At 41.2% G+C, this 25113-nt stretch overlaps 1 protein-coding gene and 1 long non-coding RNA gene across 2 annotated transcripts in view; one reads left to right on the top strand and one right to left on the bottom strand.

Moving 5' to 3' along the window:
• Positions 1-25113, bottom strand: part of fat3b (FAT atypical cadherin 3b) — a 55643-nt gene that overhangs the window by 6465 nt on the left and 24065 nt on the right. The window contains 39 exon segments of the mRNA XM_020598450.1: positions 137-547; positions 1005-1161; positions 2513-2666; positions 2935-3469; positions 3593-3750; positions 3910-4041; positions 4395-4957; positions 5079-5356; positions 5855-6052; positions 6128-6271; positions 6478-6615; positions 6722-6936; positions 7048-7261; positions 8778-8956; positions 9256-9489; positions 9577-9730; positions 10290-10486; positions 10982-11375; positions 11504-11638; positions 12333-12785; positions 13669-13889; positions 14263-14446; positions 14559-14666; positions 15197-15350; positions 15711-16075; positions 16679-17209; positions 17301-17474; positions 17801-17961; positions 17964-18105; positions 19373-19654; positions 19749-19863; positions 20005-20187; positions 20358-20479; positions 20596-20754; positions 20942-21156; positions 21326-21536; positions 21748-22023; positions 22467-22603; positions 24374-24445. Of these exon segments, the coding sequence (XP_020454106.1) occupies positions 137-547; positions 1005-1161; positions 2513-2666; positions 2935-3469; positions 3593-3750; positions 3910-4041; positions 4395-4957; positions 5079-5356; positions 5855-6052; positions 6128-6271; positions 6478-6615; positions 6722-6936; positions 7048-7261; positions 8778-8956; positions 9256-9489; positions 9577-9730; positions 10290-10486; positions 10982-11375; positions 11504-11638; positions 12333-12785; positions 13669-13889; positions 14263-14446; positions 14559-14666; positions 15197-15350; positions 15711-16075; positions 16679-17209; positions 17301-17474; positions 17801-17961; positions 17964-18105; positions 19373-19654; positions 19749-19863; positions 20005-20187; positions 20358-20479; positions 20596-20754; positions 20942-21156; positions 21326-21536; positions 21748-22023; positions 22467-22603; positions 24374-24445 (8855 nt within the window).
• LOC109959241 (uncharacterized) lies at positions 9-2565 on the top strand. Its single transcript, XR_002274808.1, has 3 exons — positions 9-88; positions 192-291; positions 2498-2565. It is a non-coding gene; the product is annotated as an uncharacterized LOC109959241 (long non-coding RNA).

Consider the following 25113-nt stretch of genomic DNA (forward strand, 5'->3'; position numbering starts at 1 on the left):
TGTCCAGGGGGAATCCCTTCCCACCCAATGACAGCTGGGATTGGCTCCAGCTCCCCGATACCCTCGGAAGGAATAAATGGGCTTAGAGGTAAGAGCCACCAGCAACTCGGTTATGTCAGTGCTTAGTTTTACATACCTGACTGCCCACACCGGAAATGCCACCATCTTCACCTGTCATGCCCTGGTTGCAGAGGCTTCCTGGCAGAGGAGAGTAGGTGGTTGGACGCACCATGACCTGGGGAGGGCCTCCAGTGCTGTCTCCCAACTCAGCATAGGTGCTTGTGGTCCCAGGTAAACCTGATACACGCACAGCTTTAAACTCAATCCCTTCAGCCACCGTGCCAGTCTTGTGCAGCATGTAACTGGTTTCTGTGGAAATAGCTGAGACACCCATCAAAGCCTGAGTCCCCGGGCCTGGGTCTGAGTCTTTCCTGAATTTGATTTTTTTCCTAAAAGCGATGAAGAGTATGAGGAGGAGAATGATGACAAACGCAAGGACCCCAATGCCAATTATCTCTCCTGGTCCAATGTACGACACAGCCTCTGCCTGGGCAACATGAAAAGAAACATCATAAATACATGATATGTCCTAATATGTCACTGTCTGGTGGAATCATACAAAAAAGTTAATTATCTCTAAAAAATAGGTCAAGATAGAAATGAGACTTTTCCCCCTCAATCTTTGATGTTAGTGCAGATTCCTTTAAAATTGTGTAGAAAGATAAATGACAACTGTCGTGAATTTGCATGTTTGATGGTGGGAAATTAAGATTTTACCATTACAACACTGTTTGTTCTCCTGCAGAGACAAAGATAAGCTTGTGAATATTCCTTAAGGGAGGACCATGCACAGTCAGAATTCTCAACAGCTTCACTGCGTATGCCAAGTCCAATTGAATGTAGAGGAAGTGACTGGAAATGCTAGTACTTTTCTGAATATATTCAAGTCTATTCTGTTAGATTTACTCAGACATAAGTTTAGTTGACAGTTATTAATACGATACCTGAGTGTCACCCCCAAGATCACCCGGTGTCTGATCATCACAAAACGGACCCTTGTACCCTTCTGAGCAGTTACAATAGAACGAGCCGAATGTGTTAACACACTCTCCCCCATTATGGCACTCTCCCTGGTCACATTCATTTAGATCCTCATCACATCTGCAGAGGTTGACAAAAACATTGATATGTGTAAGAGCTGTGAAGATGATTTTTATTAAAGTTAAAGAGGAGAATAAAAGATGAAAGCATGGCAGTGAGTTAAAACTACAAAAACAAAATAAATACTGCAGAGAGCCTTTCTTTTTCTAAACCAAGGGATTATTATCAAGGATTTTCTGTTATCTCATTTATGTGGTTCTGATTTAAAGAACTATGCTTGACTTCAAGCACATCTACACACAAATTGTTACTTTTAGATAAATATTTTAATTCCAACAGAATGTGAAATATGTGATTTCACTGATAAATGCTGGTGTCCTGTTGTGTGGGCGATAGAAAATACAGGTGTTTCAGTTTACTTTCTCTTTTCAAAACTCTATCAGATTTGGTCTGATGTTAGAAGAAAATGCATTTCTGTATACTGAAGGATGCTTGCTTCTAACTATCCAAGGTTTGCTTTAAATCATAAAAGTCTAAAGACTTGCTTTACTTAACAAGGACTAAATATATTGGTCAGTGATATCTGATCATGGGTATTTTAGAAAAAGAATACTTTATACCTTATTAACAAATATAAATCAGCAAGATGTGTCATATTAGTTCTGTATTTTTGAGTCTATAATTCATCTTTCACATTGAATACACTTTATTTGATTGATATTTAAATGTAAATAATTCTGTGTATTATCATTTGTCATTCACCTGGAAAAACTATTTCATGGCTAATTATACTGTTTGCTTGTGGCAGGACATAGGATTTGCTTTATACAGTATATGGATTCAGTCAGTGATTATCATTAACTGATAATGATTTGAATAATCTCCAGCCTGTAAGAATGTTAATCTTTGTCTTAGGTATTTTACAGCTAAATTTAATTTAACCCAACTTCTTTGTCAAAAGCATAAGGATTTTCTCTTTTGAGGGAAAACTGCTCTCTAGTGGTGGCTCCATTGAACAAGCACACGAGCAAAGGCAATTACTGAGCTGTAATTAAGCAGGAAGCTAGAGAATGATTATAGCCTTTTCTACCAAAATTATACTGAATCAAATTAGAAACACTAATTTATGCCACACAATAACAACTAAAACAACACAGTGGGTGCTAAGGTGGCTGTGTCTGTGTTTGCTTAGTCCTACACATGTTCCTTCATGGTTGAATGTGCACGAGAGGGGAGATGTTACGTTATGTTATGACTGGCATGTTATGAGATGTTACTAAATTATCACCACCCTAACCGTTATTGTGCATATACTGTGTGACTAGGGCACACCATCCATAAACACTGTTTTTACAGTCAATAATTAAGGCATAAAAGTATGCGCATGTGATTGCAGGCTCTCTTAGCTTACATAAGTCCCCCGAGTCCTGGAGGACAGCCACAGAGGAATGCACTGCCAGCAGCACTGCAGTGCCCACCGTTCTGGCAGGGGTTTGACATGCAGGATGTCAGTTCAATTTCACAGTATCCACCAGTGAAGCCAGCACTGCAACTGCATATGAAGCCTGTGGGAGAGATAATAAATAATATCAAACTTAAATCCTGCTAATGCCATGTGATTTCATTTGTGAGTAACTACATATTTACATACAGTACAATACTGGCTAAATATATACAAGTTGATGTCATTACTGTAAAAACAAGTCACCAGATGAAAAAATAAAAATCCTGAAGTTGATTCTAAAGCAATAAAACTGAGTGAATACATTTCATACTAACAGCTATTTAAGTCATTTATTTATACAAGGCGATTGCACTGTAATCTGCACAGACCTCCAGAGGGCAGGCTGCTGCATATGGCTCCATTGAGGCAGGGCTGACTGACACATGGATCTGGATACAGCACACAGCCCAATTTGACCTCGTTCAGCCCAGCTATCTCAGCGTAACGGCTCCTCTTATTCTGGAGTGGCAGATCATTACTGTTCAGCATCAGTGAGCTGAGGCAGCCCTGGAAACCATCCTGGGCTCTTGGTGGGGCCCTCACCCCTCCATGGTCCTCGAGTCCTGGCTCTCCCTGACTTTTCCCTGGCCCTGCCCTCGGCCTCTTGCCTTGCCCATTTAGTGGCCTCACTTGGGCCCCGAAGAAAAAGGATGAATCTGGGTCCAGAGGCCAAAGGCGAACAGGTGCACGGGCTGCTCGGCGACGCTCCACATAACTGTCATCCAGTGATAAGAGAGTGTAGTTCCTAGTCAGCTCCAAAGCTATTGCATGCCAGAGACCGTCGTTTATTGCTCTATCAGAAATACCCATAATGCCAAGGGTATTGTCACAGTCCAACTGGAACCAGAGTCGACCTCCTTCAATCTGTGACAAGAAAGGGAAATAATTATATCTTCAAGTATTATGTAACCATTAAAATACATTACTGAGCGGATCTGCTACAGTATCTGGAAACAGTCACACAAGGAATTTGTTTCCAGTATTTACCTTGAGCATGGTACAGGGGTTAACACGGGTAAACATAATGACCCCTCTTCTCTGAAGTGTTCTGATTCTCAGACTGAGCCTCATCTCTCCACTCTGGCCACTTTCTGTCACTCTGTACTTGATGTAACTGTTTCCAGAAAAACTCAGAGAGGTTTGACCTACACATTCACAAATTATAGAAATACAGCATTAAAATGAGAGAGGAAAGCCTTCAAGACAAACACATAATCAGTTTCTTGTAACGTAGTGATGTACTCATCCACCTGGATCAGTTACTGTACACAAAACTTCAAGTATAAGGACGAATTGAATCATACCTGCACACTCGTCTAGTCTCTCAGGCTGACACTGGCAGACAGATGGAGCTGTAGGACCAGAACGAACACACTGCATGTCTGCCGGACAGGTCTGACCTTCACAAAGCTCCAGATGGGTGGGGCATGTTCCTCCTTTTCAGAAAGGGGCAGATACAGAAAGAGTAGTACCTATATTAGAAATAATACCTCAGGATGTCAGAATATCATGTTTCCATGTGAAAATTGTTTATATTTATTTTAGATCCGTTACAGTATCTGTTTTATTCAGACATAATCTCAATTCATCAATACGATGATTCTAAATTTATATCTGTATGTAGATGTAACAAAATACCCACATAGTCATTGTTTTCATTAAGACACACAATTAATGGCCAGTACTGGAAATATTTACAGGCAGCTGTGATAGATATCAAGGACACTGACAATGTGACCTGGGCTTAGAGTAGTTAGATGGCAAATAAAAACACAAGTACATTGCTCACCAGGGCAGATGCAGGTCTCTGTACGGCTGAACCTTGGTGCGACCAAGCTGACCCTCTCTGTGCTGTAGGTGACAGGCGAGCCGCCCTCCATCACTAGTGTCTGTTCACACACCTTGTCCCCACAGTCCAGCGCCCCAGAGCAAGCACTGCTCACCACTACAGCCCCAGCTAGGACACCGCGAATCTGGCCTCGCGCTGCTGCTTCCTCTAGTTTTGCAGACAACTCTTGCTGGGAGTAGAACCCACCCATCTGTCTATTGCCTGATGTTTCAGCCCTCTCCATGGCCAGAAGTAAGTCCACATCAGAGGTCCCCATCACCGGCTGTACAGTGAGTATGTGGAGGGGATCCTGTTGTCCTGGTGACCATTTCCAGCCACCTAGTCCACGTAGCGTAAGTTTGATCTGACTCAGGTAGCGATTGAGCAAGTCCTCTGGGGACAGGGAGCTGAAACGTAAGGTCAGGGCGCTACGCAACAGCACATCTGTCACCTGTTCGACCTGGACAGACACATCAGCTATCACAGCGAAACGTCCGTCACTCACTGTGGCATTCATCTGGTATCTGAGAGAGGACAAAGGAATGTGTTGTATTTTGACACAAATGGTCATTTTCTCTATCATACATTTTCTGTGTGTGTGTGTGTGCAAGAACGAATTGTGCATTTGTGCAGTGTAGTGTATACCTGCCAGGTTCAAGGCCCGGCATAGATACAATGCTGCCATCCTGTCTGTTGATCATTAACAAGCTCTTGGTCTGAGGCTTCTGAGTGAACGACAGAACGTCACTGGGGTCGCGGTCAGTTGCATAGATCTGACCAATTGGGCCGCCCTGAAAGGTATCTGTTACCATGACAATGAAGATTTCCAAAGGGGAGATGGCGGGTTTGTACTGGCTGTTCCCAATGACCCTCAGAAATATCCAGGAAGAAGAGGTAAGACTTGGCATACCAGAGTCACTTGCCTAAGAAAGAGATCAAACCAAAGTTACAGTAAGAAACTCAATAGCTCAGATCAAAGAAACAGAAAATTCTGCTGAAATAATAAGGACTGATTACAGAATGAGCTCAGTTGTTTACTGGGGAAGATGACTGGTTATAGAGCACTTACAAAAGTCATATGATAAAATGATTTACTGTCTTTAAACACTGAGACTCACTCAACACTCATCTTCTGGCATCTGTTAAGCCAAAGAATAAAAACATACAGAGACAAAGACTAAGGAAAGCCATGCACAGTAGTTGAAACCTAAAAACAGTGATGCAGTATTAATGGACAGACTCTCCGGTGCCACCATACTGGAAGGTCACTTTTTCAAACTCAAGATTCGAATAGCCTAAATTAGCAGCTAACAGTGCGAGACTTTGTAAGTAATGGGCAGCTTGGTGGTGTCTGTGTGCAACCATGCAGACAAAATGTATTCATCAGTCAACAATGGTTAAAGAAAATACTGCTCACAAACCTGGATTTCAAGAGTAAACTCTCTGGGGGCTTCAGGGCCAAAAACACGGTTGGTCCGCAGAGTTCCAGTCTGGTCCAGGGAGAAAAAACTTCCTTCGTTACCTGAAACAATGTGAAGCTCAAAGGGAGGACCATTTCTAGGAGAGTCTTTATCACTGACTGACAGCGTCAGCAGGGTGGTGCCAGCAGCTTGATTTAGCTGGAAGTATAGAAAGAGAAGTTGAGATGATGTGAGCACAAGAGCACAAACATAAGAAAACACACACACTATTACCTGTATGACAGCTGTGGCATTGGGAGGTGTGAAGACAGGAGGGTTGTCATTAACGTCGGAGATATCGATGTTAACTGTGACAGTAGAGGACATGGCAGGAGAACCACTGTCAAATGCCTGGACTGACAAAGAGTACCTGGATACCTAGATGTAGCAGAAGAGAACAAAAGTGGCATAGTATCTATATGTATCAGGCAATAATAATAAAACCTGATATGCCTGCATAATATGAGACTTCATTGAGTGTTGACCTTGAGCGAACTTGGTGTTTTATGTCTTGGCTGTGCTCATGAACCATAAAATGATTATTGATTCTTTATGAGATATTGAACATAAAGATGCATCCTTACTAGTTCTCTGTCTAGCCGCTTATTGACTTTGAGCAGTCCTGTTACAGGGTCAATCCAGAAGTGGTTGCTACGGTCACCTTTCAGGATTGAGTAGGTGATTCGTCCATTCACCTGGCTGTCCAGGTCCTCTGCCAATACCTGAAGAACACATATTGAAAATAAAACAAAAGCTAATGAAAAAGAAAAGTTTTATAATAAAGATAGACTAATGTAAGGCTGAGAACAAATTAAGACTGAATATTACTCTTGTAATTGTCTGCCCAACTGATGCATCCTCGCTGATTACAACATTGTAGGTGTCTTGACTGAAGACTGGAGCATTGTCATTGACATCCATGAGTTCAATGGTCACCATAGTAGCAGAGCTGAGGGGAGGGTTCCCACTGTCCCACGCTTCAACAGTGAGGTAGAAGTCCTTACACACCTCAAAGTCCAAATCATTAGCCACAGAAATAGACCCTAAAACATATACATAGTACCACACATATAGAATGTAATGTGATTAATTTCATGACTCAAAATAGAGGGAAGTGGTAACTGAAAGCAACCAGCTACATACAAGGACCTCACCCAGGTTTCTGTCTATGGTGAACTTTCCTAACTCGTTGCCTGAGTGGATGTTATAGCTGATGTCAGCGTTGGGTCCGATGTCAAAGCTAGTTGCCAACACTCGCACCACCTCGGTTCCCACGGCTACATCCTCAGGAACAGTAACAGTGTAGTCTCTCTTCTGGAATACTGGAGCGTTGTCATTCACATCCAGCACCAAAATGGTCAAATCAACCTGAGGGAGACATAAGAGATTGTAACAGGACTCCCTACCAATTCATTAATCTGTGCTGCTCCCAGCCCTGAGAATTCAGTTTCAGCACACAGGCAGTGGGCCTATAAACATTAATGGGAGAAAAGATACTACTGCCAATGCTTTACAAAGACAATAGAAAATCGAGGCAAAAATCACTCAAGGTTTATGTTCACCAAAGCCTGGGAGAAAATATCTCTGCTGCTAAATAATTGTTAAAGATTTGTGGAAATATTGAGTGAGTCAAAAGTTGATATTTTCTGATGTTGTTGTGCTGTCTTTGGTGGGGTTGAGATCAGAACGAGGACACTGGAAAACCAGGACTGATGCTTTCCAGCAACCTTCATCTTTACATAAATATAGTCAACTGGTTTGTCCTGGCATACACAAGCAGCATTTGGTACACAGACAGACAACTGGGATGTGACAATTATTACTTGTATTGCTGCATGTATTGCCATTATATTACTGTACCTAAAAATACTGCTACATCTCTTGAAACCATTACTGTTACTTCCACTACTACTGCCATCATCACAGCTGCAGCTACTGCTGCAAAAATAATATTAAGATTCTGCCGGTGCGCAGTGAAAGCATGTATTTTTCCAATACGGCCAGACCTGACTGGGGTTTATTTTTACTTTCTGATTATGGCTTGCTTGAACAGTCTAGTGGTTAACTTACTGGGTGTGGGAGAACCAACGGTATTTCAACTTGTCTTATGGTCCTTTCCTCCTTTTTTCTGCACTGCCTCTGTCTCTGTAACTGTCACCTTCCCCAGGTTTACAATCCTACCCACTGCACGTTTTGATGAAGATTTATCTTAATTAAAATCTGCTAGGTGTTTTCTTTTAATCTGATCTCTTCAGTAAACATGTATTTATTCATTGGCTTTTTTTTTTCCCGTGTGACGTGTATGGACAAAGATATAGATTGCACATCACCAGATAGATGACTCCATGGCTGACAATCCTACTATTTATTATGTAGTGTATAAACATATTGTGTAAAATGATTTTATATTGCTGTGTTCATTACTATATATCTGGTTTCATTACTCAAAAAAAACTATGATTATATCATGTAAAAGTAAAACATGATGACTGTACATGTTAGGAAGTTGGATTGGATCACGTTATCACCTTTATTTGGCCAATTATGTTACACACAAGGAATTTGTTTCCAGTACAGAACCGAGGCAGCCAACTCACACCGATGGTTGTAACCATCGGGGGGCAACTTAAAGGTTCTGTGTCTTGCCCAAGGACACTTCGACATGTGGACTGCAGGCACTGTGATCTGAATCTCCAACCCTCCAGTTGGGAGACCACTGCTCTAACCTACTCCTCCAGCATTTATTTCAGGATATGCATCAGTTTTTTGTGTGATTGTCTTTTGGAGTAAAATAACACTCCCTGCAGTTAGGTTTAGTGAATAAATACTGTACATAGCATGACAAAAAACCAATGAATTTGGGCCAATAGGACTTCCCATTTACCTGTGAGGAGAGTGCCCCCTGTTGCCCAGCTTGATCAGTGGCCTGGACACAAAGATGATAGGAGTCTCGGCTCTCTCTGTCCAGAGATTTTTCCAGAATTACAATCCCAGACACTGGATCAATGGAGAATAAACCACTGACTGAATCCACCAAAGAATATACCACAGTATGGTTAAGACCTGGAGAGGACAGAAGACAACTTATGAATGCCAAAGATTGACTGAATGTTCTTCTTCCTGTTCACAACAATCATCTTTTTTAAACAGAAAGATGCAATAGAAATGTAAACATTGTGTAAGGCATATACGGAAAAAAGATTCTGCTCTCGGCCATGCTCATCTCCAAATCAGCAGTTGGAATGCTTAGTGATACCTGCATTCAGTACACGTAGAATCATCCCTGTGCTCATTATAAGCCTGGCCTGACATGTTAGGCATCTGATATATCCAGGCAACAGTATAACATCAAACCAGCTTACCTTCGTCAGGGTCGCTGGCTTGCAGCCTGGTAAGCAAAGCTTTGTGGGCAGCATTCTCATACACACTAGTCAGGTAGTGGGTAGAGGAAAAGAAGGGGGCATTGTCATTCACATCCAGCACTTTGAGAGAAATGTAGGAGCGGCAGAACAACCCTCCCCCATCGGTTGCCTGAGCAATGAGTTTGTAGCTGGGTGTCAATTCTCTGTCCATGACTGTGGCTGTACGCAATTCACCTGGGACGCAAATGGAGAGGAGTATAAAACTACTGTACTGTTTTGGTCATAAAAATAAAACTGAAGTAAAATAATAATTGAATGTACCAGTATTTGCATCCATATAGAAATCTTCAACCCCAATGCCAAACAGTGAATATTGAATCTCAGCATTGAATCCCGAGTCAACATCTGTTGCGCCCACTGTCAGAATGCCCTTGTTAATAGGAATGTCCTCAGGAAAAGAGACGCTATACACCGCCTGTCACAACACAAACGCACGCGCGCACACACACAGAGAAAGCATATTGTCTGAGAAAAAAAAAAAAAACACATCTGTCCGACACATCAAAAACACATTAAACTCTTGGGCACCATGTCCATTATCTCTGCTGACAGAACAAGCACAACCCAGTTAAGTGCCCTTTCCTGACCCTGCTCTACTCCCACCGGAGACTGCTGCTAGAAATGATCTTTGTGACCTCTCTTCATCACCAACCACAGATTGGCACAGTGGGAAACTGACTAAACTATGTCCAAAAAGAATTCAGCATTTACATCTCTGCTACTTTTGCTCTGCCACATCATATTTATCCTGTAGACTATAGCATTTACTAATATTTAGGCCTGAAATCATTAGTTAATTAATAAGTAGTAAATCAACAGAAAATTCATGAAAATCAAATGAAAAGTGATGCTCTGGGAAAGACTGCACAGTCTGATTATCTTACAGTTTCATTATAGTTTTCCTCTCATAGACCTCACAGATTTTTTTCCCTTGCATTTTTTTTGACCCGCTTCCATATCTTTTTATCACCGACCTGGTTGCAAACAGGACTGTTGTCGTTGGCATCCGTAACTGTAACTTCTACTGCAGTACGAGCAACATACAGGCCATCACTGGCTGTGATGTTAAGGAGATACCAGTCCTGCTGCTCACGGTCCAGTAGACCACTCACATAAACCTTCCACTCCCCCTGCACAAGGGCCAGGCCAAACACACCCTGCGGGTTTCCACCTGCAAATCATAAGGATGAGGAACAGACTTGTCAACATACTGGGAGTCTTATTAATTCCCAAGATGAATAAGAATTGGCCTCCTGCCCATCCACACCTACACACAAATGACGCAGGTACCCTTTGGCAATCGGAACACATTTATCATCATAGTGTAAACTAGGCTGGTGGTGTAGCAGCAATGGCCTTTCAAAGTTTCAAAATCTGACCTTTTATCCATTAAGCCAATCACTATTTCTAAATGCCAGAACACAAGGTCAAATATGCCATCCTTAGTGGTTATCAGACTGTTGTGTGAATGGAAAACATCTAGCTGAGTGTGAAGCTAAGAGTTTTCTGTTACTCCAATAAAAATGAGGGACCACACAAAATCCCGTGTGAATCTGTAAAAGACTACAACTTGTTTCGGAAACTGAAAATTGACTTTGAACTGACAGTTATCACAGCTCCGAATGTGCTGAACAAATTTGCTTAAGGGTTCTCATAATTTCCTCACCAGTTATGTAAAAGCTGACTAGGCGGTTTTGATCTGTGCCATCTCGGTCTTTGGTTTTCAGTACAGCCACCACCTCACCAAGGGGATCACTCTCTTTTACTGCACCGCGGTACAGCTCCCTCTTAAACTGTGGTGGGTTGTCGTTAACGTCTGACACAGTGATTGCCACTACTGTGGTGGAGGATAGAGGCTGTGACTCCCCCAGGTCAGAGGCCACTACTTCAAAGCTGTAGCTGGAGCAGGCCTCATGGTCCATGTGACTTACAGTGGTGATCCAGCCTGTTTTACTGTCAATGGCAAAGACAGAGCTTGTAGTGATGGGGCCATTAAAGGAGCGAGTATCCATTGTTGAGTCCAAGTTGTAGCTGAGCAGAGTTCCAAGGCTGTAGGTTACCTGCAATTTAAAAAGTTTTCAAAGAATATGCAACACTGAATTCAACTACTGCACTATGAAATATATTTGAAGCAAAAAATATAAAAAGAACAAAATACTTAGCGCACTTGAACATGGCTGTCACACACCTGTCCACTGGAGCCCCCGTCTGGATCAACAGCACGCACTTGGACGACTCTTGTGCCTACAGGCATCCCCTCCATCACTGTCGTTACATAGGTGTTTGTCTCAAACATTGGCTTGTTGTCATTCACATCTAGGATCTGTGAAATGACAAATCATCACGGATTCTGCTCAAGATTAAGACATATACTTTATTTGTCCCCATAGGGAAATTTGGCTTGCATTCTGAATCAAGACTGTAGCAATATAAAAACACCAACAACAATAAAAGGACCAAGTCATGACCAGCGGGTGAAACATAAAACCTTAACAACAATAAAAACATAAATCAAGAGAAACTACAGCGAATCCTGCAGTAATCAGTTTCAGACCTCAGTTGCTTCACGTTCAACTTCTACACATTGCACAGAGCGCGAAACCAACAGCCTTTCACATTGCACCGTATTTAGAGTCGTGATACAAGTGCATATGCCTTTGAGATTCTACTTATTCTGTTGTTGTGTATCCATGTTGAATTTCCTTTATTTTGTATTATGAAGAAAAAAAATTGAGAGTTTCAGCCTACACCTTTTTAGTCACTGCTACTTTCTAAATTGTATAGTGCTGAGTGAAACATGCTGCTCATATCAGTGTTCATTACAGTGGATACCATAAGCACTGTGTGGCTCTGGGTACACATCTGTTTTCTGTTTTTTTGCAGGCGGTGTAGATGTTTTTATTTATTTATTTAGAACTCATAAAAAAGATTAAATTCAGTTTAATTTACTTCAAAAAAGAAAAGAAAAAGAAAAAGAGAAGTCTAGCTAACTGTTTCTGTTTAACTGCATTACCAACCTTAACCTCCAGGTCTACAGTGGAGACAGACTCAATCAGGTCTCTTCTTGCTGTCGCTGCAACCTTGAAGCGAAAGATGCTGACCTGTTCATAGTCTAGTGGCTTGGCCACACGGATCAGACCTGTCTCCCTCTCCACCAGGAAAGTACCTCCCTGGTTGCTGTCAAGAGTCTCTCCTCCGATTGCAGTGAAGAAGCCAGTCTGTCCAGAGCCCATGTACACAGACCCTAGGGCTGTTCCCACTGCTGTGTCCTCGGGGATGGTGAAGGAGTACTGAGGCTGGCTGAAGGAGGGAACAAATGCATCTGGAGGGACGACATGGATGAAGGCTGACACCAGGGAGTGTTTGGCCGGAGAACCACAGTCTGTGGCTTTGACAAAGAAGGACAGCACTGTCCCCTGGAGGTGGTCCACAGTGCTTTTAGTCATCATCCAACCGCTGTCTGGCTCCACCTAGGCAACAGCAAAATCTCAATGCAATTTTAATTTAATTCAGAGAAAATAATCCCAGTAATAAAGATAACATCTGTTGGTAAAATGTTTTTTCAGGCATTCTTGGCCTTTATTGTTTATTGGGCTACAGAAAGCAGAGATAGAAAGAGGGGGCAGGCCTGCAACAAATGTCAGAGGTCAAATCACTGATGTGCACATGCACATGGTGCAGCTGAACCTCAGCTTTTGGAGCACCCAGCTTACATTTTTGACCTGACTGTGCCTGAGCCAACAGGACATCACTATTTGTCCTCCTGTTTTTGCTTAACGGTCTTTGGCTTGAACTGGGTCATAGTTTACTTTATCAGTTTTTGCCCTTTTAATTTCCATGGATCAGGGCAAGGTAAACTACTGTATGTTTGAGCTTTAACTTTATATTTTTATATTTGTTTTTATTTATATATACTACACACGCAACTTTACTGTTTTCATATCATTTTTGTGTTTTATTAGCCTTTTACACTACACCTTTAAATTCAATTTCCAGTCACAGTAGTTTATTACTTATTCCTTTCCCTTTTATTACTTATTATTTTTCCTTTATGAAAGATGAGTGCTGAGTGAAGCATCAGTCTCAATGTAACATCATTTCAATTTGAAGAGTAAAAATGTGTAATCTACAGTTACCAGATGGCTGTTAATCCATTGAAATCGGGAGGGTCACAGCATCAAATCTGAGTTTTAATAAGGTTTATTCTCATTAAATACATTTGTTGAGGTTTGGACCTGGTCAGACTTATATGTATGCAGCTCTGTTACAAACTAAACATGCATCTATGTAGTGAAAATGTTTTGTCAAGTATACCAGTCTAAAGCATAATGCTAAAGATCAAAACGTACTGACCTCTAGCACATCCACCAGTGACAGGCGTGCCTCGGTGTACAAGGAGTAGATGATCCTTCCATTAGACCCAGCATCAGGGTCAGTGGCCTGGATTTGTGTGACCAGAGAACCTTTGGCAACATTTGCCTTAATGCTCATGCGGTACTCCACTGCTCTGAAGCGAGGCGCATTGTCATTCTCATCTGCAAGAACCACTCGCACTGTGCAAAACGATGCACGGCCTGGAAAAACAAGAAAACATAAATTTATGGTTTTACCAAATGTACATAGTTTTAATATAGGAAAAAAAAAAGCCTCATTATGCATATAGTATTAACTTCAGGCCATTCTGGATGATCACATGCATCGCTGAAGTTGATAATGTATGTGTAATATAGACACTCTTATAGTATACAGTACAAGCCATCATTTTAAAGGCAACACCTACAGTGTATTTACCATAAACAGCAACCAGTTATGCAATAATATTAGCTGAAGTTGCCATATTTAAAGAAATCGACATGTTTGTGTTTTTGGAGTCTAATAGTAGCTGATTTAAAATTGGCTTTTGTCAGTGAATCAGTTGACAGTCAGTCTGTTCAGTGTCCAGAATACCTCCACCATCCAGGGCCATAACAGTCAGCACCATGTCCTTGTTAAGAGGAGTTTCTCTGTCTAATTTCTGAAGAGTGGATATGACTCCATCTGCATCAATGGTGAACTGAGTTTTTCCCAGGTCACTGATGAAGGAATAGGTGATCTGGCCAAACAACCCACAATCCTCATCTGTTGCTCTAACCTGGAAGACCAGATATTCCAGAAATAATGTTAGAGTGTTTATTTCATAATTCTACCGCATCACTGATGTAAAAAGAAAACACCGCTTATCAGTGGCGAGAAAGTAAACTTACCTCAGTGACCTTTGACCCTGGAGGGCTATTTTCTGGGATCTCAGCTAGATAGAACCTCTGGCTGAACACTGGGCTGTACAGGTTAGCTCCCAGGACACGAACAACCACCTGTGAATCACTGTCACTGTTATAGTCAACATCCCACCATCATCATCATGAGATGAATCAACACTGGTTGATTTGTCAGTCATCACTTCAGCATGGCATGCAGACCTCAGAGGTAAGAACATCAGGCTTGCAATCAAATGGTGATTGATTACAGACCAGCTGTAATCACATATCTCTTAAAAAACTGCTGTGGAAGCATGCTGTGTTCACATGTCAGATAAATGGGATGACACGTTTTTGCTACAGCGTGGTCAATCAGACACAAGAGACAGATGGGAACTTTTTTTCCAGTTGGAAGCTCATCCTCAGTCAATCTGATGTGGCATGAACACACATTAACCTCCAACTGCAGGGCTGTTCAGCAATCAGTAGTAAATAACTGCAGTTAAACTGGACGGCTGCAAACCTTTGTGATAAATTTGAAGTGAGAGGGTGCTGAAGAAGGTCACTCAAATAAACAGGAAATGTTGAAAAAAAAAGCACAAATCAGTTGTCAGAACTAAATTGCAACTGTCCTGAAGTTGTCTCACCTGAGCAGTGTTGGTGAAGACTCCATCTGACACCAACACATTGAGTTGATATGAGAGCTTCATGCCTTGTCTCCTTTTATTAGACAGATTGAGCACCCCTGTATCTGGCTCCATTGTAAAAGTCATCTGCTCATTCCCTGAGAGGATACTATACCTGAAGGCAAATCGAAAAAAAAAACACAAAGACAGAGAGAGTACAACAGTGATTAAGTTGTAAAGTATTATTTTGCTTGGTAGATGCTGAAAATACAAATATCTACTTTTCTCAAGAAGTACTGAGTCAGAAATCCTTGAGGAAATAATAGACTTAAGACTGTTTATAACCAGAAAATGGAACAAAAACTAGCTTTGTGAACATTGTTCTTTTAAAAACAATGAGTCAAAAAGTTTAGGCACACTGCAAATTAAACACAGTTCAATGGGGAACAGTATACACCGACTAATCATCATAGTACAAAACATTACAGCGAAAACACCAAAATAATAACTTTTTAAAGCTTTTCTTTTTTCTTACCTCAGTCTATGAGCATCACAGCTGTCAGCATCTGACGCCTGAACACAAGTCACAAAGTGTCCTTGGGGAGCCAGCTCGCTGACAAAGGCATCATACAGTGTTTGACTGAAATTAGGCGGGTTGTCGTTTGTGTCGGTAACAGTCACAGTGACGCTAACATCATTGCTGAGGGCAGGATCTCCGCTGTCAGATGCTCTGACAATGAAGTTGTATCGCTGGATGAGCTCATAGTCCAGCAGGCGTGCCGTGAATATAAGTCCGCTGTTACTGTCAATGTGGAAGTAGTCGGTGCTGTTGTAGATGTCAGATAGGATCTGGTAACTCACCACTGCATTCTTGTCAGAGTCTTGGTCCTGGGCATACACCTGCAGGAACATTTAACATTAGCTGTCGCTCTGTCTCGTGCATTATTCAAGATAGTCTGATTTGTTGACTCTCATATGTTCTATAGCTACAGTACTCACATTGAGTCCAACTGCAAAGCAAATGTAAGCTGCACATGCAACCACGTTTTACGGGTCAATCATGAAAAAGTTTAATTTATTTGATATGTTTTGTACTCATGTTAAGATAGAGGGAGAAAAACACTATTGTACTGTTGGTTTGATCAACTGTTTTGAGCTGCAGTAACAAAATAAAATTGTTATTCATAATAATGTAATGCAGTAAAATAAGGCCTGTAGCCTATTTTGCTGACAGACAAAAGAAACTGTTACAAAAATCTGTGAATTCAAAAAAGTGATGTCATAAAATTGTCTTGTGCAAAACAATTCCTCAGTACAACATGATCACTGGTCTATAATTTGCAAAAGGTCAAGCACTTCCACTGGGAACTGTCTGGGGAAATATCACACTAGCTTCTCATCCAATATTCATTCACAATATTGCTATAGGGTCTCGAATGTAAACAATCACTCAGTAAGAGCACACACTGGACTGACTCGTTGAACAAAGACATACACACACACCTGTAACACAGTGGTTCCAATCATGGAGTTCTCAGAAAGCACAGTGGAGTATGAAGTGTTCTGAAACAGTGGAGGGTTATCGTTCACATCCAGTACGACAATGTCCACATTGACTTCAGACTTTGCTCCACTCAATGTATCTGTGGCCTTCACCGTCACCCGGTAATACTGCATGGTCTCATAGTCTAATGGGTAAATCACACTGATGATTCCTGTGTCAAAGCCAATGTCAAACTGGAGGGACAGGTCACCATCCAGGATGGTGAAGATGATTCTCTGGCCTTCAGGACTGGTGGCATTGATACAAAGGACAGAGGTGGATACAGGCACATCCTCTCTGACAGTGATACCATAGTAGGGCTTGTCAAACACTGGCATGGCTTTATTTACTACAGTAACAGGCAGCTCCACTTCACTGGACAGAGGAGGAAAACCACCATCAGTGGCCACAAGGACCAGCTTGTACTCAGCATTAGATAAGTCTGCCTCGAAGGCTCTCTTTAAAGTCAGCTCTCCTGTCACAGGATTCATCTGCAAGGAACATGTTAAAATTGATAAATAATCATTTTAAACAACACTTTAAAAAGAGCTTATCAGCAATTGTGAAGGTTTTCACTGTCACCTGAAAGTTCCTGTGCTGCTCCTTCAGGCTGTAAGACACCTCCCCATTCAGACCATAGTCTTGGTCAATGGCCGAGACCCTGAAAATAACTGATCCTGGCTCTGCTTCCACTTGTGCTACTGCATAATAGGGGAGATTCACAAACTGTGGAACGTTGTCATTCATATCCTCCACCTGAAGAGATGACAGTTGCTTTGAGAAAATCTAAAGGGACCACTGGAAAGAAAAATGGCTTAAAGAAATCAGCCCTTAATGTTTAGTAACAGGATCAACAAACACCTTTGGTACTGACAATTAATGTCATATTACACTATTACAGCCAACACATATACAGTAACTGCCACCCACATCATAGTAAAGTACATATATTCCCTTAAGAACCTCTTTTTATTTTCCTACTAAATTTCTGTGTATAGTTCATAGCATATATTCTCATCTTACATTTTATTGATGCTACTGTGTATCATACATACTGATTTTAAATACATTTTCACACCCACCTGCACTTGTACAGTCACTCTGGCCACCCTCAGTATCTCATCTTCTCTCTTGACCTCCACCACCAGCTCGTAACTCCCCTTCTCCTCTCGGTCAAAAGGTACACCCATTGTGAGTACCACTCCACATGTAGGCCGAATGGCGAAGCGTCCTCCAGGGTTTTGACAACAGTCACTAAAGTGACATTGAGTGAGTTCTCTGGAATTGAGGCGGTGTAGACTGGGAAGGTGAAGAGCAGGCCGCTGTCTATAGCTTCTCGTACAAGCACAGTGACTGTTGTCATGCTGGAGAAACGTCCATCCCACACCTCCAAACAGACAGAAATAGATGGTTAAGGCTGCCTTATTTGGTTCTTGGCATAGAAGGCAAAAATGTTCCTTACATGCAGTGGCAAGAAGAAGTACATGAACCCTTTACAGTTACCTGCATTTATGAACAAAATTGTCTTAAAATATGGCCAGACCTTCATATAAGTTGCAATTATGAACAAGCACAGTCTAGCTTAATAAATAACACACAACTCATTGTATTGTTCCTGTCCATAATGAGTATACCATATTCACAGTGCAAGCTGGAAAAAGTATGTGAACCCCTAAACTAATGACATCAATAAAAGGTAACTGCACTCAGGAGTTAGCAAACCTAGAGTAAAACCAAATTGGAAGTTTGGGTTAGAGTTACTTTGACTTAAAAAAAAAGAGTTTGTTATTAAAAAAACGATTTGCTGATCAGAGTATGGCCCTGGCCCCACAAAAAAAGATCACAAATGACTTGATTTGCATATAGCTGGAAAATGTTAGACTAATCTTAAAGAGTTTACATATTCATTAGTTTAGAGTTAGACAAAATGTCTATAAATGACAAGAATTTAGTGGTTACTCTCTCTGGGAGTGAATGCTGAGGCAAGATGACTCCAAAGGCGTAAAACACATAATGTTTAATGAGGTAAAAAGAAGCCTAGAGTAACAGTAAACAGTTTAAAGGAATCACTGAAGCTGGTTAAAATGAACATGAAAGATTACAACTGTTTGTGTGTTACAAGCTTAAAAATAATTGTGGTTTTATATACTTGCTGTACATTAAGTTCAGATTACATTTTACACCTTATTAATACAAAAAACCAGGAATTTACAAATGTTTACATACTTTATTAACACTATACACTGTACTGTATATGACAGCAAACTCTGAATAGACTAATGCCAAGGACATAATCCTGGATTCTGTATGTAGTGTTCAGGAAGATTTTGCATGCATTGCCCTTTTCTATCTAAACAAAATTAATGAAGCAATTATTGGGCATGGAGATGTGGATGTGGAGCCACCCATCTATCTGGCCAGGAAACCCTGTCTCAACTAGCTGAAATATTCTACACCAAGACCCTGGGTCTGGGTGCACAATTCTGCAGTCGACCCTGCATGTCCTCTAAACTCCCAGTGGAAATCATTATTATATAAGCCAGGCTAAACCGATAGTTTATGAGGCAGTGAAAGCATGCTACTTATCTGAGCTACTGACAAGACGCATAGAAATTCTAATCAGGTCCCATGTCCATTAATGGTCAATTACTTACCTTCACATTAAAGCGGTAATGCTCTTTATTGATGCTCTGATTGATGACGGTCACAACTCCAGTGTAGCGTTCCACAGCGAAGTGCTCCACATTGCTGTCCACCAGAGAGTAAACTAGATGGGGGGTAACGGACTTGTCAAGGTTCTGGGTGAAGTAAGAGGTCATATCAGGGTCAAAAGCCTCAACCCTAAGGACCTCAACCCCCATGTAGGTTGGCAGAAGAAGGACTGTCTCATAATTGTCCTGAGAAAATTTTGGAGGGGAGTCATTGATGTTGATCACCTTAAACGGGCAGACAGAGAAATTTTTGTTACAGTGAAATCAACGTGTGTCAATAATGGTGTATATTGAAAGATAATTCATGACATTTACTCACCTTTATAATCACCTCTGCTTGGCTGTCAGCGCTCCTAGGTGGTTGACCACTGTCTCTTACATGAACCCGGAAGAGGAACTCAGAGAAGATCTCATAATCCAGACTGGCAATTGTTCTAAATTTTAGGAACCATTTAAACAAGAGTAAAACCATTTTGTGCCCCCATAAATTAGTGTGTAAGCAGGTAAATCAAACATTCAGAACCGTGATAACTGGTAACTTGTAGTAGCTGGTCTGATTTCTACTTGTCACTTACCGAATCGATCCAGTCCCTGAGTCCACGCTGAAAAACATACAAGCAGTTTCCTCTATGATCTGGAACACTAGCAGGGCGTTGTGATTGTGGTCCCTATCGGTGGCCAGGATGACCAAAGGATTACCATCCTCTCCCTGCACCACACTGTTGACTGGAGCAGCCTCACTGATTGTGCCCACATACCTATTAAGGTAAAAAGAGGGCATGGCTGTAACAGAGGGAAGCTATATTTAAAATCACTGTAGAAAATTATATGTTGTCAGCAGACAACAGCTCAGTACACAGCACAGGGACCAGAATGTCAGTGCCAAAGGTCTACTCTTCTGTAAGCCACCTTTCACCACAGCTGATACCTGATTTTCTGGAAGACAGGTGGATTGTCATTCACATCCCCAACCTGGATGTTGACAGTGGTGCTGGCCTCCACTCCAGCCATACTCAGGGCATGCACCACTAGAAAGTATGATGTTGTTTGCTGCCCAAAAACAGAAATACAGTGAGTGAGGAAACCTGCTATTTTAAACAGCTGCTGCAGGCATACATAACCCCTAAAAGAAACTACATTACTTTAAAGCACAAGTATTAACAAACCTCAAAGTCAAGTAGCCTGTGTGTGCTGATTACACCAGTGTGATGGTTAATGAAGAAACAGCGCTCCTCATTGCCCCTGGTGATTTCATAGATGAGTGCTGAGCGGCTGAGGGCACTAACGGTGGTTACATGAGTTCCAATAGTGCTGTTCTCCATTATCTGTAAATGCAAAGATATCGGTGATTATATTTTAGGCTCCTTAGTGCGTTAAGTACACAATTAAATTGATTACTCCATCTACTTTCTGTATCATCCATCCCTCCCTACCACTTTTAAGCCATTTCTTTCTTCCATCTACTATATCTCTCCCTTCCCATACACCAGTCCTTTCAGTCTCTTTCTTTACCTCAGCCTGATACTCCTTCTGTGAAAATTTGGGTTTAGAGAGGTTGGAGAGTATCAAGGAGATGCGAGCTGACGCTGTGGCCATTAAAGGAGGAAATCCACTGTCTGTAACACGCACAGTGAGGGTGTAGAAGCCCACACAGGTGAGGTCCAGGTCCCTGGCAATGAAGATAAGGCCTGTGGCATTATCAATGCTAAACACACCACCGGTGTTACCTAAAAGTAGCAGAAAGGTTACAGACATCATTACTTGCAAATATAAAAAACATAATTTTAATCCAGTTTGTTCTTTTGACCAAACAATTAAAAAGCACAGTCGTAGCACTATTTAAAACAAAAGAGGAATAAAACTAATCAACAGCTTTACTTTCAAACAGTGTCACACCTGCTTCCACAGAATACACGAGTTGCCCATTTATCCCATTGTCTTTGTCTAAGGCTGTCACTTGCAGTACAGAAGTGCCTACGGGAGAAGACTCATAAGCCACTGCATCATATACAGTGCTGGTGAAGTAGGGGATGTTATCATTGGAGTCCTCCACTGCCACCAAGACACGAGCCAGGTCTCGGTTAAATGGGAACTCCTGATCCTTGACCTGGAGCAGCATCAGGCAAAATGAGATGAATATCAATTGTGCTGTAGGAGGCAATAAATAAAAGAAATCAGCTAAAATTAGGTACGGCAGGCACAGCTGCCAAGAGGAGCATCATTTGGAAGAGAGCACGGGGACACGCACATAGAGTAACACACACACACAAGGCTCATGATAACTAAGCACACATTAATCTCTTTGTCTCCCTTCTCACCATAATAGTGAGGATGTGCTGTGTTCTGGCCTCATAGTCCAGTCTGTCTGCAATGTAGACAACTCCTGTGCCAGGATGGACCCTGAACAGTCTCATACTGGCTGGGTCCACACTACCATAGATGGAGAAACTCAAACGGGCTCGCTCGTCCATGTCTGACGCTCTAACCCGCAGCAGCTCCGTGTTAACTGGTGCATCCTCCAAAATGCTGACATCATAGGCTGGCTGTGAGAAGACTGGGGGGTTGTCATTGCTGTCTTGTATTCGTATGAACACCTGAGTGACAAAGAGACAGGAGGAGCATTCAAAAAGTCATTGAGGTACTGTAAGTACCGAGTAGAACTGCTGAGCCCTGGTATACAGAGCTGCAGGTTATTTATGGTGCTTTTCTAAGCGAGACAGTGTGTTGTCTAAGAGGGATGTGGGCAATTTTTGTATTCAAACAAACACTTGACCTTTATACACCTACAGTAGGCTAATCCCATTAATCGACTGATATCAATGATTTCCCTTACAAGGCAGACCAGCCAAGACAGCAGAGACACAGAAAATGTAATAGACAGAGCAACAAAAAGCATATTTCACAGCAAGAGAGAACCTCAGTAAAAGGGAATGCAAGCGTAGGAAGGAGTAAACAGCTCCCTTAGGAAGGTGTAACAATTTAATTTAAAGTGTATAAGAGGCAGTGCCAGTGCATAACAAATCAAAAGTGCTTGTACCTGTGCTGAAGCAAAGTTGGCCCCATCTGTCACCTGCACAGTCATGTTGTACATAGACTGTGTCTCTGCATCCAGGGGTTTAGCTACAACTAAAGTCCCCACTCCCACTTGAAGGTCAAACTGCATGTCAAAGCTCCCTAGAACACATACACATAGTTCAGAAACAGTTTCAGTCATTCAGCATTCACTTCATGTGCTAAACTCAGGTGCTCTAAGTTATTACTGTGTAATTGTTTTGGCCATGTGCCTGCGTCTGGAGCTGGAGGGTCTGTGAAATAAAATGAACTGAAATTCAATGCAATGTAGCACCAAAACCACTTGGCAGCCTGAGAGCTGTTAACAGCCACACAAACATCTGTCTTATCACTTGAAAACACAACCCATCACAGAGATCAAAAACCTGTAGCCAGGTCTCTTCCACGGGTGGTGAGTATACAGTTTAGAGGCTTAATGTTTGATTAGAGTTAGGAAGAGGATTGATACGTGTTAGGTATTCAGTACCATCCTTCGTCTCATTCCAGCATCTCTCTTGAGACTTCTAGGAGTCTGAGCTCTCCTCAGCATATGAATACTGATTGGGCATTTTTCACAGAAGCACTGGTGCGTGCTGAGTCAGAGTAAACCACAGGGATTGGCTCTGTTCTTTTCTAGAAGAGAGGTTGGTCAATATTACACCACAGAAGAACAGTCACCCTATTAAGAAAAACAGAAATTAAACTCTGCAGTGTCTAAATAAAATGAAGGGGCTTTTCCCCTTGTCTATTAGAGATGCCTCATTTATTCTGATCATGGTTCATAGTTTAGGTATTTGTGTTAGAGTAGCGTTTATATTTCACATACAGCGTTAAAAAATCCAAACAAATATTTAAATGTACAGTATATGTCTGTAAAGGAAATTGCATAGTTTAGTCACTAAATCATGATTTTTGAAGAATAGATGTTTATAAATCTTTTCATTTGTCTTCTGTTAGGCAATTATTTTTGTTTCATTTCATTTGTTTAGTTTCATTTGCTTTATTGTTTGGTTTCATAGCACCTGTCTACCAAGAATGCATAAGAATGAAGGCATTAACTCTAAAACTACTGATATACAGTATATACTGAAACTGATCTCTGGGAGAGGTGTGGGAGAATTTGCGGTAACATCATTGACATAGTTGTGTACTTAATATAGCAAAAAAAAAAAAAATGTAAGTACCCTTTAAGCTTTGTTTTCAGTCTCTACCAGCTCTTAAGTGGAATATCTTTCTGTTTAGTTGCTAATTGCTCCAGAGTCATGACTAGCCAGTCGCAAACATCGGCTTGGTGCTGAGCATGTAGTGAACAGTGGGTTTTTAGCTTAAAAAAGTTGCCTGGTGCAGTCAAAAAACAACACAATGAGAGTGGTGAGTGAACCAAAAACGGTAAAGAACTGGGAAACTCTCGTGTCCTGATTCTTCTTCAGTCAACCAAATACAAAAGTCAGCAAAATTCCTTTCACACCTTTACTTGTCATTTGATATAGTGTTATTATAGCCATACTGATTGTCACCTTAACATTTGACTCCAACTGCAATTAAACATTACTGTAAGTGCCATCACTGCCTTAACATCAAAATATAAGAACACTTTCATTTAATGAAGCCTCAGAGGTAGGAATGCTACAGTCTGAGACATAGCCCCTCCCCATTTAATTTCCAAGGTAGCAGCACTGTAGCTGAACTAATGACATAAACCTGTACTGCCTGGACCAGATAAGAAACTAGAGCTGTTTGTGTGGAGTTGTGTGAGAAACCTTTTTCAAATTCTAATCAATCTATATTGCCTTTGGCTAAACAGGGCTCTGAGACTGTATGGAGGACTTTCTGAATTTCTCCAGACCTGAGGCATTTGAGAAAAAGGTATGGCAAAATTAGCTTTGACCAGACCTGTGTCAAGTGAGCAGTTTCTTCCACATGCATTCTGTGGAATATAGAACATCTCTCTGGCGAGCCGTCCACCTTAACAGAGAGAGAGCAAAGGAAAGAGAAAGAATTTATTAATTTATAAAGAGCCAAAGAAAGTCTGTGATCAATTGTCTGCATATACAGCACTCAGCAAAGTCGACCTCTTGATGTTTTTCCACACTCATGTCTGTTAAGTAATGTAATCCAAATACTTCAGCACAGTATGGTAAATATTTATGAATGGATAATACTTGAGTCTAGCTTTAAAGTTTGTAAGAAAATATAATCACCACTATACTTCCCATTTATGTAAAAATAATAAATATTAATGACATTTCCTTCACAATTACTGCACTGTTATCCACAGTAGGAGGTGAACAGCAAAAACCCAGCACATTTACATTTTCTTTAATGCGTGTCTGAAAAAGAACAAGCAACTAACAAAATGTAAGAAAGCTACTGTACATACTAATGTTTCCCATTTTTTCTGTTCATTTGTTTACCAGCTTTTGGCCAAATAAACCTTAAAGAAATGCAATGTTTTGCAAAGACATTGCACTTTTGCCTGTGCATAATCAGCCTTATGATTTTAACAAACCAATGACGCTTGAGAAATGTTGTTCTAAAAAGTGCCATCAGTATCTTTTCTATAGAGAAAGGTAATAGAAATCAATTATATCAGATATATCCTACTGTAGTTACAGCAAAGTTGTTGTGGAGGT

The sequence above is a fragment of the Monopterus albus genome, unplaced genomic scaffold (genome assembly GCF_001952655.1).
Source record: "Monopterus albus unplaced genomic scaffold, M_albus_1.0 scaffold38.1, whole genome shotgun sequence".
In the NCBI taxonomy this organism is placed as follows: domain Eukaryota; kingdom Metazoa; phylum Chordata; class Actinopteri; order Synbranchiformes; family Synbranchidae; genus Monopterus; species Monopterus albus.